The sequence below is a fragment of the Amia ocellicauda genome, chromosome 7 (assembly GCF_036373705.1).
Source record: "Amia ocellicauda isolate fAmiCal2 chromosome 7, fAmiCal2.hap1, whole genome shotgun sequence".
NCBI lineage: Eukaryota > Metazoa > Chordata > Actinopteri > Amiiformes > Amiidae > Amia > Amia ocellicauda.
In genome coordinates this window covers 37,973,855-37,991,025 of record NC_089856.1, presented here as the reverse complement: position 1 = coordinate 37,991,025, position 17,171 = coordinate 37,973,855, and the positions used below count along the sequence as shown (strand labels likewise).

At 39.3% G+C, this 17,171-nt stretch overlaps 1 protein-coding gene across 1 annotated transcript; it reads right to left on the bottom strand.

Moving 5' to 3' along the window:
- Positions 1–8,120: 8,120 nt before the first annotated feature.
- LOC136754137 (extracellular calcium-sensing receptor-like) lies at positions 8,121–11,983 on the bottom strand. The gene is made up of 6 exons (XM_066710469.1): positions 11,781–11,983; positions 11,241–11,532; positions 10,019–10,822; positions 9,596–9,823; positions 9,354–9,477; positions 8,121–9,034 (listed from the first exon to the last, which is right to left on the bottom strand). The coding sequence occupies exons 1-6, from the start codon at positions 11,981–11,983 to the stop codon at positions 8,121–8,123; spliced, it is 2,565 nt and encodes an 854-aa protein (XP_066566566.1).
- Between the last annotated feature and the right edge of the window lie 5,188 nt (positions 11,984–17,171).

The window sequence follows — 17,171 nt, the reverse complement described above, 5'->3', positions numbered from 1 at the left end:
CTGTGTGCCATAGAGCAAGAGTCCGCTGCTGCTGCCCTCAGCGGTAAGTACGTGAGCAGGCTCTCGTGTTCCGCTGTGTATACAGTTCCTTTGTTAACACAGTAAAGCTAATGTTGTCCTGCGTTAGTCGGTCTAACCAGCAGGCGTCAACTGCTCCTGTGCTCCATGGGCAGCGCATGAGTTCGTTCCTGTGCCCGTGGTGTATATAGTTCGTTTTTACGAAATCTAAATTGTCAATACAATGGAGCTCTTCCACTCTGTACTGTTTAGTTGAGTTGGATGCTCTTGTGCTCTTGTGATATTGTGTGGAGGCCGCACAAGTGCTTGATTGCCCGCGCCAGACATTGTGCAAGTAGATTCGACCTCGATCCTAGCTGCACTAGTAGAGCAACCGGCCTTGCTCTTGTAAGCAGAGTGCGTGAGAGTTAACCTCTGCAGCCCCGCTTTGTATATGCTGATTGCAGACAGTTCCCGGTAGAGCATGACTACGGTCCTCGTTCCTGGACGGCTCAGAGGTGGCCCTACGGGGCCCCTGAGGTTACTGTCTGGAGTTGTGTTGCCGAGGTCCCCTAGCGGTGCACCTCGGGGCAGGCTCCCTTATCAGCCCGCTGCCTCCTCCCTTGTGACGGTTTTGTTATACAGTAACCCCTCCCCCTGGGGCAGTGCTTCCGACTTGAAAGATAACAATAGGTTGCGTATGCAACCCCAGTTATCTGAAAAAGGAAGCACTGCCCAAGGGTTGCAAGGTCACGCGGGTATCCTAGCTCCCGGCAAAAGACGACGAACCTGGGCTGACGTCACATTTTATAGAACAGGAAGTGGGAAGGGACCTGTTCTGAGTGACAAGCGCAGGGGACAATGGCAGCTTTGATAGAGTGATGTTTCGATAGGGTTCCTACGGAAGTGCGCAGAAACCCCTCCCTCTTGGGCAGTGCTTCCTTTTTCAGATAACCGGGGTTGCATACACAACCTATTATTATTGTACACTTTGAGCAGCGTGGGTATTTAAATCAGGGCATTACATTTGGATCTTTTCTCTACTTTTCTACCAAGTTATTTGCAAAAGTCTTTTATTTGTATATTCATATTTCTGTTTATGAACCTGTTTGTTTATATTATTTATTTTGAATCTTATTTATTTGTGTAAATTAAGTGCATGGATTACACAGCGTTTGTGTACATGTTGACGCACTAATATGATTACAGAATTATTTTCTAATGTCTCCTCGCTAATCGCTAAACAACAGCAGCTGCCTTTATTACTTTCAAATGTGACACAAAAAAATATAAATAAAAGTAAAATTGTGCGTGGTGCAGTCATGTGTTTATGTTTACATCTACATGTGTTTTTTTGAGAAATAAGAAAGCAGAACCAGCGCTGCATCTGTCATTACTGAAGCTGTTTAAGAGTGAGGGTCTGTGAGCCTCTCAGGTGCCTCAACATTTTTTTCATATGTACACATTCTACAGCTAACAATGATATCTGAAAGTAAGTTAAGAACCCAAAGTTTGTTATTAATGGAATTCCATTATTTGTAGTTTATTTTCATCAATGATCTAAAAAGGCTAAAAGAACTTTCCATTAAATGAATTCTTCCACTTTTAACAATTTTCCAGAATTTGGACTGTTATTATTTTGTCATTTATTTTGAATTGATCTATTTTTGTTATTTATTATATTAATTTTATACTATTTTTAGTTCATACTGTTATTTAATTTTTTGATAATAAAGTTCAAACTATTGCAATGTTACACTTTCTGCTATAAATTGTATAAAATATATTGATTAAAATATATTGATAAAAAAGGAAAATGAAATTTAAGAAATTGACTGATTATTCGTCTTTTCCTCCCACCCTAATTATTGTTATCGGTATCGGTTTTTAAAATCCACTATTGGTCGACCTCTGCTAGAGATAATTAACAGACATGAATTTAAGTAATCTACCAGGGATAAGCAATTAGCAGCAATAATAGTTGTTCTTCTCTTTCTTAAAGTGGCGGCACAACCCTGCACATGAACAGGTAAAACAGCCAGGCAATTAATAGCACCAAGCTTTCAGAATCACCCACAACAATGTATTAATTATCAACACCTTCTTGTCTCTCCTTTGCTTTCATGTAATGGCGACACCCCTGGAAGAAGACGGGTAAGTATAATGGTTGAGACTGTTGTTGTTGACTGCTGTATCTCTGTCTTCTTTTACAGATGCCAGTAGAAAGCCATCAGGTAAGTTTATTACTGTCCCAAATGTTAACAGTGTCCATTTACAGAAGCTTATGTCTCTTGATCTCTTTCTTCCAGGTTGAGAGATACGGAAACCACAATACATGCAAGATTGTGTAATAGGCAGTTCAATAATGGTGATGAAAAAGCAGGCTTTTGATGTTCTTGAGGCGGGCCGCTTGGGCTCCAGCCACATAGGCCCTCCGGAGAAGGTTTTCAGTGTCCTTACACTGCCTGTTGTGACAGGAAAGGTCTTGGGGTTTGGCAGACATGTGGGGCAAGGAGACCAGCACTGCAATCTGGTGCAGATGGCGCAGATGTGCTCTGCACATATGATCAGATCCCAGGCTGCAGGAGTGCTAGCTTGCAAGCGGAGGTGATATTGGGCATGGGCACAAAAATGCACATGAACAACTGGGACACTTTCTCAGGACTTGGCCACTTTAAACTTGTCACCACTCAGTACAGAACTCATTGCACGGAGGAGGGCAACTGGGCACCAGGGAGGCACAGAGAAGCACTGGGGCACTGCACCTCTACTGTACCAGGGTGCTGGGTTGTACTGGGGTACCGGTCACTTTGTGGCGCAGAAGACCTGACACAGGAGGCACTAAGGCACAGAGCTGAACTGAAAACACTGTGATCCAAATACAGGGTACTCATGCTGTAAAACAAGAACTGCATGGGCCTTACAAACCTATCTGTACTAGGTGATGCCAAGTGCACCAAGTACCGCACCATTCGGGACTGGAGGGCACCGAGGGTGAGTGGCACGCCAGCAGCTGTGGGGCCAAAAACTCGCTCAGGCCCTTGAACCACACAACCACAGTGACTAGTCTAACAATATCATAATAGTAGTGAAGAATCCCCTTTTAATTGCTCTCAGAAAAATCAGACTGTAGAGTAGATTGAATCAAACAGAGTCTTTAATCAAGCTGCTTGGAGAAAAGTAATACACACAGACACGCAGGTCTCTGTCCTTACTTCCCTAAAATCATAGAGCTTACATGATGTTATATACATACTGCGATATCCTGGACAGGGTGAGTTTGAACCAATAAGGGGGAGACAACTCCCTATCTTATGATATCCTCACTATCTTCCTGATTAAGCTTAAACACAATGTTTTCTATTTTATGCCCAAATATGCAGACATATGTAACCATTTCATTATTTATATTCCACACATATCTAACGCATGTCTAGATAGGCAAAGGGGGGTTGTGTGCCCACTTCCCCATCTTATTGTGGTTTTACTAGAACGTACGTTCTGTACTAAATTTGTATTGTGTGTCTGCAGAGGGATGCATCTGATACAGACCTGTAGAAGCTGGTCTCATTATGTGCTCTTTGGTAACCTCATGTATGGGTGAGGTATTTGGAGCCTCTTCAGTAGTAATACATTATACACTCACCTAAAGGATTATTAGGAACACCATACTAATACTGTGTTTGACCCCCTTTCGCCTTCAGAACTGCCTTAATTCTACGTGGCATTGATTCAACAAGGTGCTGAAAGCATTCTTTAGAAATGTTGGCCCATATTGATAGGATAGCATCTTGCAGTTGATGGAGATTTGTGGGATGCACATCCAGGGCACGAAGCTCCCGTTCCACCACATCCCAAAGATGCTCTATTGGGTTGAGATCTGGTGACTGTGGGGGCCAGTTTAGTACAGTGAACTCATTGTCATGTTCAAGAAACCAATTTGAAATGATTCGACCTTTGTGACATGGTGCATTATCCTGCTGGAAGTAGCCATCAGAGGATGGGTACATGGTGGTCATAAAGGGATGGACATGGTCAGAAACAATGCTCAGGTAGGCCGTGGCATTTAAACGATGCCCAATTGGCACTAAGGGGCCTAAAGTGTGCCAAGAAAACATCCCCCACACCATTACACCACCACCACCAGCCTGCACAGTGGTAACAAGGCATGATGGATCCATGTTCTCATTCTGTTTACGCCAAATTCTGACTCTACCATCTGAATGTCTCAACAGAAATCGAGACTCATCAGACCAGGCAACATTTTTCCAGTCTTCAACTGTCCAATTTTGGTGAGCTTGTGCAAATTGTAGCCTCTTTTTCCTATTTGTAGTGGAGATGAGTGGTACCCGGTGGGGTCTTCTGCTGTTGTAGCCCATCCGCCTCAAGGTTGTACATGTTGTGGCTTCACAAATGCTTTGCTGCATACCTCGGTTGTAACGAGTGGTTATTTCAGTCAAAGTTGCTCTTCTATCAGCTTGAATCAGTCGGCCCATTCTCCTCTGACCTCTAGCATCAACATGGCATTTTCGCCCACAGGACTGCCGCATACTGGATGTTTTTCCCTTTTCACACCATTCTTTGTAAACCCTAGAAATGGTTGTGCGTGAAAATCCCAGTAACTGAGCAGATTGTGAAATACTCAGACCGGCCCGTCTGGCACCAACAACCATGCCACGCTCAAAATTGCTTAAATCACCTTTCTTTCCCATTCAGACATTCAGTTTGGAGTTCAGGAGATTGTCTTGACCAGGACCACACCCCTAAATGCATTGAAGCAACTGCCATGTGATTGGTTGGTTAGATAATTGCATTAATGAGAAATTGAACAGGTGTTCCTAATAATCCTTTAGGTGAGTGTATAATCATATTCTGTGAAGTGAGATTATCATGTCCAGCTCATTCTATATATCAGAAATCAGAGACTGAAAAATAGGCTATGACATCACGTGGGTGCTAACTCTGGAGCTGCTTTGCTGGAAGTAAATGGGGAAATACAGAAGTCACAAAAATCATTAAAAACAAACATTTTGTGCACGTACAATGGCCCCATCACCCTATTTGTCCAAACGAACCATCAGTTTGTAGTCATAAAAAGTTTATTTCACCACCCAGAACTGTCGTTATTTTCTTTACATGATTATTTTATTAAAGGGACTGCCGTGTAGGCTACAGTGGTGTGCAAACTGCTCACACGTGTTCTACTTATGTTTCTACTTGAATAATCTGAGAAATTATGTATGTTTGGTGGAGTTCCTCTTTAAGTAACATGGAGACTAGCAACCAGTCCAAAATCCATGATCCATAATCCATGGTGCACAAGCAAATTCCTGTTTCCATTGTTGTCTGTTGTTTTCTCTTTCTTTCTTCTCATTCATTATACCAACACACCCTCCTTCAGGCTCTCCTCCTGTCTTCCCACAACAGGAAGCAGCTTGCTTCCATGTTTCATCAAAGCAGGGAGCCAGTCATGAGGAAGCAGCGAGTTAGATGTTTCCCCCATTAATTTACCCCCACCTGGGTCTGGGGAGGCACAGTGCAGTTTAGAGTGGTTCCTCACTGCGCCACACAGCAGCTTTAAGAAGTATACATCCCCCTTATGTTAAATATGTTGTAAGAGAAAAGGTTATTTATAAAGTCTTTCATTCATTCATGTTAACAACCAGGTAGTGCATATATTTATAGCCATATTTATTTAGATGTTTGTTGATAAATGATATGTTAAGTTATATAGTTTAACAAGCTTATGTGTAAGAAAAACAACTTGTAATACGTCATTAGTGAGACATTTTGCATAGCTCTTAAAACATAAGGTGGACTTTTATTACATAATAATAAAAACTGCTGCTTTTCAAAGACTCTATTTTTAAAATTATGCTAAACATATTAAACAAGTACTAAAAATAAAGGAGTATTTTATTTTATTTACTGTGAACACTATTTTTCAATTTAAAATTTAAATTTGGCCTATTTGACGTTACATGGCACCATAATCTGAAAGTTTGAAAAACAATATTCTGAAGACTTTAATAACTTTAGACACAACTGCTTGCATGTGATTATCTTTACTGATACAGATGGAAATAGAATACAGATTAAATTAAATGTATAAGTAATCCCTTGACACATTAGAATAATGATATAAAAGTTTTGGAATTGAAGAAAAAACACAGAAATAAAGGACAATTTTTGAGCTTTATGTGCCACAGTTCTTGTTGCTTCCTATTACCTGAAACTGTAGGGGGCCTTCATTCAGCAGTGCATCGATAAAGGCTTATGATGATGATGATGATGATGATGATGATGATGATGATATAGCCTATATTGATCCATGCCCTCCTGAATATATTTCCAATTGTTTCAAACTAAAGTTGAATTCTGCAATGTCATGCCTTCCCATCTTTTATGTCTTCTTTTAGGCCTTTTTAGTCACTTGGGATCGATCCAATAGCTTTCTTTGTCCATCTTTGATCTATTCATCTTGCAATTTGTCCAGGTCATGTTTTCAGTCTTTCAATAATGTCACATATTTTGGGATCCTTTAATTTATTTTTCAATATCTGTGTCAGTGTGAATAAATAAGTGTGTATATACAGACAATTGACAAATTAAAGGAAAAACCAAAATAAAGTTTCCCAGTAAGGTGTTGGGCCACCACAAGCCACCAGAACAGCTTCAATGTGCCTTGGCATAGATTCTATGAGTCTCTGGAACTCTACTGGAGGGATGGAACACCATTCTTCCAAAAGATATTCCCTCATTTGGTGTTTTGATGATGGTGGTGGAAAGCACTGTCTAACATGGTGGTCCAAAATCTCCCATAGGTGTTCAACGGGGTTGAGATCTGGTGACTGTGAAGGCCATAGCATATGATTCACATAATATTCATACTCATCAAACCATTCAGTGAGCCCTCATGCCCTGTGGATGGGGGCATTGTCATCCTGGAAGAGACCACTCCCATCAGGATAGAAATGTTTCACCATAGGATAAAGATGATCACTCAGAATAACTTTGTAATAATTTGCAATGACCCTTCCCTCTAAGGGGACAAGTGGACCCAAACCATGCCAGGAAAATGCCTCCCACAGCATATCAGAGCCTCCAGACCCCCTCACTGTAGGGGTCAAGCAGTCAGGCCTGTACCATTCTATTGGTGTCGCCACACATGCACCTGCTTGTCCAGAACACTAGCCAGTTGAGCAGTCCTTGTGACTGAAGCTCCTGCCATTCATGCCCCAATAATGACCCCTTTTTCAAAGTCACTTAGATCCATTCCTCTTGCCATCTTGTTCCAAAATCAAGGTCAACTGGGCCTGCTCAGCATTTTAATAAATGCCACAGAGCATGATATTATGTTAATTGCTTAATTGTATCATGGAGTACACCTCTTTGGAGGCATCTGCACTCATTATGTTCCTCCACTCATGGCTTTTCCTTTAATTTGTCACCCATCTGTATAGACCAATGTTTGTATATATATATATATATATATATATATATATATATATATATATATAGTGACACCTAAAGGGGCGTAAGACAGGGTCGTCCTGGGATTCAGGTTAAAAGCCGTGGGGAATAGAGGAAACCAAGAGGGGGAATGCAGTCTTGTAAACCCCTGTGCAGGGGTCAGTAATTGTAATCAGGTTCGGTAGCTGGTCCAGGGTCAGTTTTACACAAAGTGGGTTGTCATCCGGAACAGCGTCATACACTATAATTTAAGTACACTATGAATTCTCAATGCTTTACTCACAACACTCCTACACATCCCTTTCGATACAATGCTTTGAGACATAGGGAAGCGGTCATTTATAGTCGGCAGCACCACGTTGCCGGCAGGTGTGTTCTCCCCGCTCAGGTGACTTTGATATGCAGGGTTAATTCATATGTGGTTATCATTCTGTTGGGGAGCTGTTCCCTTTCTCACATATCTCCCATTACATACCACATCACATGATGCATCACAATATATATATATATATATATATATATATATATATATATATACACACATACACACATTCGCAATTGCATATCTTACATGAAACAAATCTCACTTTAAAAAATTAAGATTCAGCACAAGTATACAGGGCTTTGTAAGGAGTCACATTTGTTCTTTATTAAAGTGATTTTGATGGTATTTTGCCCATCAAATGTTTTTTGGTATTCTTTTCTGGTTTTAATAAAATAATGTAACATTTGGGTAAAAAAATACAGAAAAGCAACCCAAAACTGGAAGCCAAAATTGCAAATATCTCCACAGCTACAGTAAACTTCCCAGGAGAGCTGATATAAGCTGGGATAAAGGTGATCCAGACTGCACAGAATATGAGCATGCTGAAAGTGATGAATTTGGCTTCATTGAAGTTATCAGGAAGATTACGAGCCAGAAAAGCCAGCACAAAGCACATGGCAGAGAGGAATCCAATATACCCTAACACAGCATAAAACCCCACTGCTGATCCTACATCACACTCTAGAATTATTTTTTCTTTGTAGTATTGTGTGTTTTTATGAGGAAAGGGAGGTGAAATTGTCAGCCAAAGAACACAAATCAGGACCTGTATGAGTGTGAAAGCAAGAACACTTAACCTCTGCTGTGTAGGCCCAAACCACTTCATAATATTATTGCCTGGCAGTGTAGCCCTGAAGGCCATTAACACCACTATTGTTTTCCCCAGAACACAAGAGATACACAGGACAAATGTGATGCCAAATGCTGTGTGGCGCAACATACAGGACCACTCAGAGGGCCGGCCAATGAAAGTAAGTGAGCAAAGGAAGCACAGAGTTAATGAGAAGAGCAGAAGGAAACTGAGCTCAGAGTTATTGGCTCTGACTATTGGAGTACATCTGTACCAGAAAAAAATGATTGCTGCTGATATGGTCAGAAAAGCTCCAAATACAGAACATGATACTAATACTATTCCCATTGATTCTTGAAAAGAAAGAAATTCAACCATTTTTAAGAGACATTGATTTTTTTGTTCATTTGATCTATATTCTGCAGGGCACTTAGCACAATCCACTGAATCTGAAAGCAGAAAAATGTAAATGACTATGCATTGCTCTAGTTACTCAAATAATTTAAAAACAACACTACATTTTGTACCTTTTGATACAGCTTAGCGTGTGTTATGACTACTAAATGAATGCTAAAGGTACATCAGGCATAAGATGTCAACCAATAAACAGACCAAGGACTTTGCCTTGGTAGGGAAAAAACGGAATCAATAAAAATTAGCAATACACAGATAATTAAGATCCTGCTCTTTTATGCAGCTATTCTTTCAAATTTTTTCTGCTACTTTCTTTTTCTTTTAAATTAATTACCTGTATCACTTATTGCTTACCTGTTGTATTACTGACTTCTCCCTCAGCACATGCAATGCAGTCAAAGCAGCAGATTGGCTTTCCTTTGACAATTGCCTTACGAGTCCCTGGAAGGCAGCTCTCACTGCAGACTGACTTTGGCACCTGAAACACAGAGCTATGAAGTCAGAGTTTTATTATAAAATATTGTAAGATTTGAGTCAAGAATACACCAGTTATAATTAATATATATGTATTCTGTTTCAGACAATATGAATATTACCTCATCCCGATCACCAGCCCACACTGCACTGACTTCATTCATTACAAATCTCTGTCCTTCTGGTAAGGAGGCATCATATAGACCAATAACTTCAAATGTTGTGATTCCCTCCTTCTTAAGCTGCCAGTTCACTAATGCATATCGTGCTGCTGGATCCCCATTTTCATCAAAATACACCTTCTCTCCATTCCATGAGGTGAAGTTTACTTCCTTCAGGTAATGTAATACCTACAGGAAAAAGCAAATATCATTCAGGCATGAATCTTTCCAAATCATAAATGCAACAGCTTTCATTTTCAATTAAATTAGAAGGACAACATTATATACATGAACTTAAATCTCATAGGAAATTATTTTTTTAAAGCTATTTGGTTTTGTCATGATTTTACTTCTGAATAATACAACTTTTTTTTTTTTTTTTACCTGCCATGGATCTGTGTTGTTTTTGTTTGCACATGTTTTATTTTGAAAAGGTCCTTGGCCGTTTTTGCATGTAAACAGATTATGTAATGCGTGGGCCACAGCATACACTGCTTTATACACATTGTTTAATATCCCCATGTCTGAGACATCAGTGTATTGGTTATTTATACCTTTCAAAGTCTCCATCCCTGTGCATCGATTACTATTTTCATCTGTTAGGCTACAACTGAAGGTACTTTCCCAAAACTCATTGAAACCAGTGTTTCCAGGTGTGTTTGATGGATGGACATTTAGAAAAAAATCTTTCAGACCTGGTATTTGTACATTTGGAATTGCTAAGCCAATTGCCCCATGTAGGATTTTGTAATTTTCTGATGATGCCAGATACCTGTCAGTAATCCATGCCTCGCTGCCCACCCACTGGAGGCCTGTTATGTTCTGAATTAACAGTTCTTTTACCAACAAATCCATTTCCACATATGTTGTAAAAGCAACAATTACCTTTGATGATGATTTTTTAACGATGTCTACAACTTTCAAGAATTTATCTCTAGGATGAGTTCTATAAATTGCCTCTGAATATTCAATACAAATCCCCTCCTGCTTAGCAGCTTGTATAAAAATAGCCATGCCATTGTTGCCATAATCATCATCATTTTTAATTGCCCCAACCCAGGTCCATCCAAAATGCTTGACAAGCTTTGCCAGTGCTCTGCTTTGGTAATAATCACTTGGGATTGTCCTGAAAAAGGTGGGGAACTCCTCCCTGTTACTGAGGCATGCACAGGTAGCAGAATGACTGATCTGTATCAGAAAAATGAAATTAAAAATTACAAGAAATAAGTATATATTTTAATGCCTGTATCTTTATAATCTTTAGAAATTTCACAAATGTGATCAAGAATCCGAACATTGAGATTATTTTCCTCTTCCTCTTTTGAATTTGGGCATATTGAAAATATTTCTAGACTTTACCTTCATTCTTAGATGTTTTTAGTCTTGTACAGACCACATTCTGGTCCAAATAATCAGATCTTAAATGGAAACATTGATCGTTTATGTTGATCTAGAATGACAATTTAGTTGATTGAATGCACTACACACACATAGACCCCCACACTCATAAATATAGATACATCAATAAAAAGACAGACAGATTAATACATATACACACATATATTTAGTGTTTAGTGTTATATTTAGCTCATTAACATTTTCTCACCAATGGTATCCCGAAAGGTCCAACAGTTGTTGCAATTCCTATAGTTGGTGTGGAACTGGAGTGCCCTATGATTGCATGGACAGTGGTTGCTTTGGTGCAGGACTGATCCGAGAGATTTTTTTGCTCCACATTCATTAAAGCCAGTGATGCTTTTATAGACAAACTTACAGTGCGACAGGCATCATATATTTTATAACCCAAGGAAATATTTGGAAGAATATCTGACCTGTTGTTTATTTCTTCAATTGCAAAGATAATTGTTTGAGGATACTGTAATTCTACTGGGCTTAAACTGTAGGAGAAATGCATTGATTAATTTCACAAAAATATTTAAAAATATGATGAATTCTTATAGATTATAATGATCAAACTGCTTCTACTATTACTAGTACTGCTAGCACATCTGCTTCTGTTGTTTACTGCTTCATTTACTGCTTCAATTGTTTGATTAAATTCTAAGGAATACTAATTTTAAAAAACAATTGCATTTGAGTTCAAAAATACTATAATTATTGTTTTATATTTTAAAACATAACTTACCCTTCACATTTTATTTGCTCTGGGTTGGCTTTAAATTCAGGATTCACAAGAATAGGGTTTACATGGAATGAGAAAACACCTCCTATAATGATGTCGCCTTCTTTTGAAAACTGAGGCAGGTCTTGTGTTCCATAGTGCTGACAAACTGGCTTTTCAGCCCTTGCAAAAAAAGCAATTACTACTATTTCTGCCAGCAGCAACATTGATACCTGTTTCTTTTTCCCGTTTAGAGTCATATTATTTAATTTCCCAGCCTTTTTATAGGCAATGTAAATCTCATGTGCTTAAATTAAACAATGCACCAAAGCATGAATTCTTGGCAGTGACCTCAGTGGTTTTAATCTCCTTGAGCAATAAGACATGATAAATGACATCACACTCATAGCTGAATAATTGCTCATTGAAACGAATTACTTTCGCTTCATGCATCCGTTAGTTGCAAGGGCATTTAATTGTATACCACAGTGTATACTAAAGATAAAAACAACTGTTTAAGATTCCATAAATCTCTTAAATTACACACATACAGGGCACTGAATTGTTTAAGCAGTTAGAAAAAGCCAGTCAGAGAATTTGACCACTATATCTAAATCTCATAATTTAAAATGTTGTTTCAACTCTCCATTATATAGAGTAATTGGTACAAGTAGAGCAACAGATTTCTCTCAGCTGAGCAGTACTTTTAGTCAAAGTCAAAGATGATATATCAAAAATTCACTGGATTTATCTTATTATGTCTGTATGGGATGAACATACCCTTAAAATAAATATAACCCCATATCCCCTTGTTAATGTAAGTCTACGGGTTCTAATTTGAAAGTCCTTTACTCTCCTGTAAGATAGCACTTTACAACATTTTATGATGCTCCTGCATTACTAATACTTATTATTATTGATTTCCCCTTTGCTCCCTTTCCCATAGCCCTTGACTGTGACCTAACATCTTGACTGCACTTAGCTTTTACTATCCAGAATGTATGACCTCACTCATTGTATTTACTTGTCTAAATTGTAATTTGTAAAATGTATTATGCTTTGAATTGCTTTGTATTAAGTACATTTGAATTTGTGATGTTTGATTCCTTGTACTGAACTGTATTGTTGCACTTTGTATTGCGCTAATATTTTGTAAGTCGCCCTGGATAAGGTCGTCTGCCAAGAAATAATAATAATAATAATAATAATAATAATAATAATAATAATAATAATAATAGAAATGAAAAAATAGAAATACATCTATTATTTATAATGTATTAATCATACATTACAATGTATGACAATGGAAATTGTTAACTGTCTTTAACTTTATGCATTTTTCTTAGTCTTTCTCATGCCTGATTCATTAAAACACACTACAGTTAATCCATTCCTTAAGAAATTGAACTTGGATACCAGTACTTTCAGTAATATAGACCTTTTTCAAAGTCTCAATGTCTCTGACTGACATGTTAGAGAAAGAAGTTGCAACTCAACTGCAGTGATCTCTCTGTAAAAAAGATCTATGAACAATTCACCCTGGGCTTAATACTTAAATAACATTGCATTCTATAGCTTCCTTTATCCATCTTTGATCTCTTCTTCCTGAAATGTGTTCGGCCCATTGTCGTTTTAACATTTCCACTCTTTCAATTAAATTTCACATATTTTTGTTTGTTAATGGATCAATTCAATACTTTTTCCATCTCTTCTTGATATTCCAAGCATACATCCTTCCATGCTTTGTTGTGTCATTTCTCTAACATTGTTGCATTTAGTAACAAAATTTCAGAGCTATTAGTGCAACTGCAAGGTATTTATGTCTGGCGCTAACCCAACACAACACAACACATCAGCCAGGTAAGACCATACCTACTGTGAACCATGGTGGTGCAGCATCATGTTATGGTGATGCTTTCAGCAGAAGGGACTGAGAACCTTGTCAGGGTAGAGGGCTGGGCTACATTTAGGCAAATCATTGAGGAAAATCTGCTACAGTCTGCAAAATAAATGAGACTGGGACCACCTTTCAGCAGGACAATGACTCCAAGCACACAGCCAACATGACACTGGAGAGGCTTAAAATCAAGAAAGTGAATGTCCTAGAATGGCCCTGTCAAATCCCAGACTATAATCTGATTGAGAATCTGTGTCAAGACTTGAAGATTGCTGTCCACCAATGATCCCCCTCCAATCCAGACATGAAATCCTAGATACTTACCCCATATCTGCTGAAGATGATTCTATAAAGTATTGACTCAGGGGGGTGAATACTTCTCTAACCAAGACATTTCTGATTTCTTATTTTACATTAACGATAAGTTGCAAATGCAACCATGGTTATCTGAAAAAGGAAGTACTGCCCAAAGAGGGAGGGATTACGCCAGTCGCCATGGATACCTGCCGAAAACATTCTATCAAAACTACCTATAGGCCTCTGTGTGTGTCACTCAAACAGTCCCCTTCCTGTTTCACGTTTGTATATAACATGACACTCACACCTCTTTGCTGGGAGACCAAGCTCCCAAGCGACCTTACAACCTTTGAGCAGTACTGCCTTTCTCAGATAAGGGTTACAGTATTCCCAATCCGTCACAAGGGCTCCGAGGCCATGCCTGCTAGGGGGAGCCTCAACTGAACCCGCTCTGGATAGAAGGCTATAGGGGCACCATAGGGCCACATGCGGGCTGTCCAGGAGCAAGGGACCGTAGTCATGCCCTACTGGAGCAATTGTGTGTTGTCAACAATGAATGGAAGGTAGGCCAAGAAGAACATTCAGTACTATCTGCATAGTACTTTCCTGCTCAACCAGCACAGCTGGAAGCAGTTAACAGAGCTCTACTGAACTGACAATATACATATAGGTGAGAAAGTAAGTCCAAACCTTCCATCGTCAGCCATAGGCGATTCTAGTGTCTGAAGGGGCCCTAGGCAGAAAATCCCATATTTTATTTCCCTTAACCCTTTAACTAATGTTCATTACCATTATATTCCCAAAACCCCCATTAAATAATCAAACATCAAAAAGCATTTACAGAATCAGTTTTATTTTCATATTGATTGACAGTAAAACAAATTAAATAACTAAAAACATGTTAACATATCAGACAAAAACAGGATGATAAAATAATTGTAAATAACTAGCTGAAAAAAAAATCTACATTAAAGCAAAATGTAATAACACTAAGATGACCTGAGATAATACAAATAGGAAAATAACATAATTGTAAATAACAATAAAAACTATATACACATTTAGTGCTTTTGGTCTTTTCAAAAAGTCTGTGTTGTGTCCTCTTCTACAACAGGAGGATGGACAATTTTTTGCTCCTCCCAAAAAGAACTTTAATAATGCTCCTGTGGAAAGATAAGAAATAATTGACTGTAAAATAGCATGTTTGTGTAGTCAATTTACCACTTATAAATCAAACAAATAAGTATAGCTAAAGATTCTTGCAGAATATGAACAGATTTTTATTTTAGCAGAATATTAACAGAAAATGAAGCAGTTGAAAATATGTTTTTAAATAAATCTGGATGAGGGATAGATAGGTTTCATCAGACAATTTAATTTACAAAATAATTTTCACATGCTGGTTTCACAAACCAATGTAGTCTCCATTAGGCCTATATTTGTATTAATCTCAATTTAGACCTAAATTTCACATAGGCCTATATAACATTTTTAGATTTTTAAATACAAATGAGACTTTACAATAGACATCTTTTCAAGCAAAATAACTTTTGCTCCAACAACCAAAATTTGGGTAACTGCTTGTAGAAAAATATTCTAGCAATCTAGCTAAAATAAGTTAGCAAACTATTTTATTAACTTTAGCATTGCTAATACAGTGCCAATGATGGTGTCACATTACTAAGCTAACAGCAAACATTGGGCTACATTAGCTAGCTACATCCATTAAAACAAAAAAAAGAAACACCCCCACTGCAAAAAGTAAATTAGCAGTGTTGGGGGGGGTTCTGTCATCATTTATCCTTCACATTAAACGTAAATGTCCGGTGCACACTTACCACTGTCATGTTTTCTTTTCTTTTCGTCCTCTTTTTATTTATTTTTTTGCTACTGGAGAGATACGTCCTCTTTATTGTAGTTACATGTGTTTGCTTCAAAACAGACTCACACGAAAATCATGGGGCTCCATTAGGGAGGTTTGTGAGATGCAGAATCTTGTGCTCTCGGCATGCCACAGCAGTAGGGCCAGCCCAGCTGGGAGCTGACCCAACTCGGCTCTACTCTACTACACAATGCACACGATAGATCAATAGATGAAAGCTTGTATTTACAGCTGGAAGAACAGGAGCAAGGCCTCTTGCTCAACCAGGACAGGTAGAAGCGGGGCTACACAGCTCTACTGTACTGAATATAAAGTTAGACAACAACCAATCATATTTTCTCAACCTAATCCAAGAGCAGGGACCTCCTGCTCAACCAGCACCAGTAGGAGCGAGGCCACCACTGCTCTTACTGTGTGACAAAAGTGTGAATAAGCAGCGGGGAAACAGAACACTGTGCCCTTCGCTGTACAACACAGGAGCAACCTTCTGCTCAATTAGAACTAGAAGCAAAATAACATGCGCTCACGTATGTCCACGCACTTGGAGAAAGTGCATGGTGCTAGAGACAGGCCGAAGGGGAGAACAGCAGGTGGGCTTCTGCCCTACTGCTTTGTGCACCTCCTGTTGTTTGCCCATTGTCGACTGTGGTAGTGGCTGCCAGTGATACGGTGGCGAAGGTCGGCTGGGGGCTGGGGCTGATGTCTCTGAGGAGCTGGTGCCTTTGCTCTTGCCACCTGTCTGCGAGGCTGAGCCAGGGACGTGGCATGGGGGTAAGCCTGTGTCAGCTGTCATTTGTGCTCTCTCTGCTGAATGGAGCGGCTCAGCATCGCCTCTACAGAGGCTTTCTTTTATCACTATTTTACTCAATGATTTTGCTTGATTTAATGAACTCATTGTTTGATGCGTTTCCATTATAGTGTATGAGTTTCTTTGCACTTTATGACACCTGTCCAGATGTTGATGGCTTCCTGTGTTGATCTGCACTGTATTAGGGATATAGAATTGGTCAATCAGCCCATTAGAGAAATGGTGTGCATGCCAAAACCTAGGAGAGTTGAGACCGTAGAGCAGGAAAGTGGACAGAACTGCTGGGTTACAGTAGGTCGTAACTGCAGAAAAGTGCGTGCACAACCCCTAGAGACACCCCAAGAGCTAGAATTGCTCAACAGGTTCCAACTGCTGGACGCCGAGTTGGACAGTGGCAGCTCAGAGGGTGATGGGGGGGGCAGTTGAGCACCAGAGCACCATGGTGCCCACTCCCCCCAAGAACAGGGAGGTATAGTAGGAGATTCAATCCTTAGAGGCGTAGATCACACTGTGTATTCTAGTGATAAGGAG

What these genes read in the sequence shown, in the direction of transcription:
- LOC136754137 (XM_066710469.1), bottom strand. Translation starts at nt 11,983, where the DNA reads ATGTTGCTGCTGGCAGAAATAGTAGTAATTGCTTTTTTTGCAAGGGCT. An exon ending in GAGCAAATAAAATGTGAAGG is followed by an intron (nt 11,533 to 11,780) that starts GTAAGTTATGTT and finishes TTTCTCCTACAG; the next exon opens with TTTAAGCCCAGTAGAATTAC. An exon ending in GGGCTGGTGATCGGGATGAG is followed by an intron (nt 9,478 to 9,595) that starts GTAATATTCATA and finishes TCTGTGTTTCAG; the next exon opens with GTGCCAAAGTCAGTCTGCAG.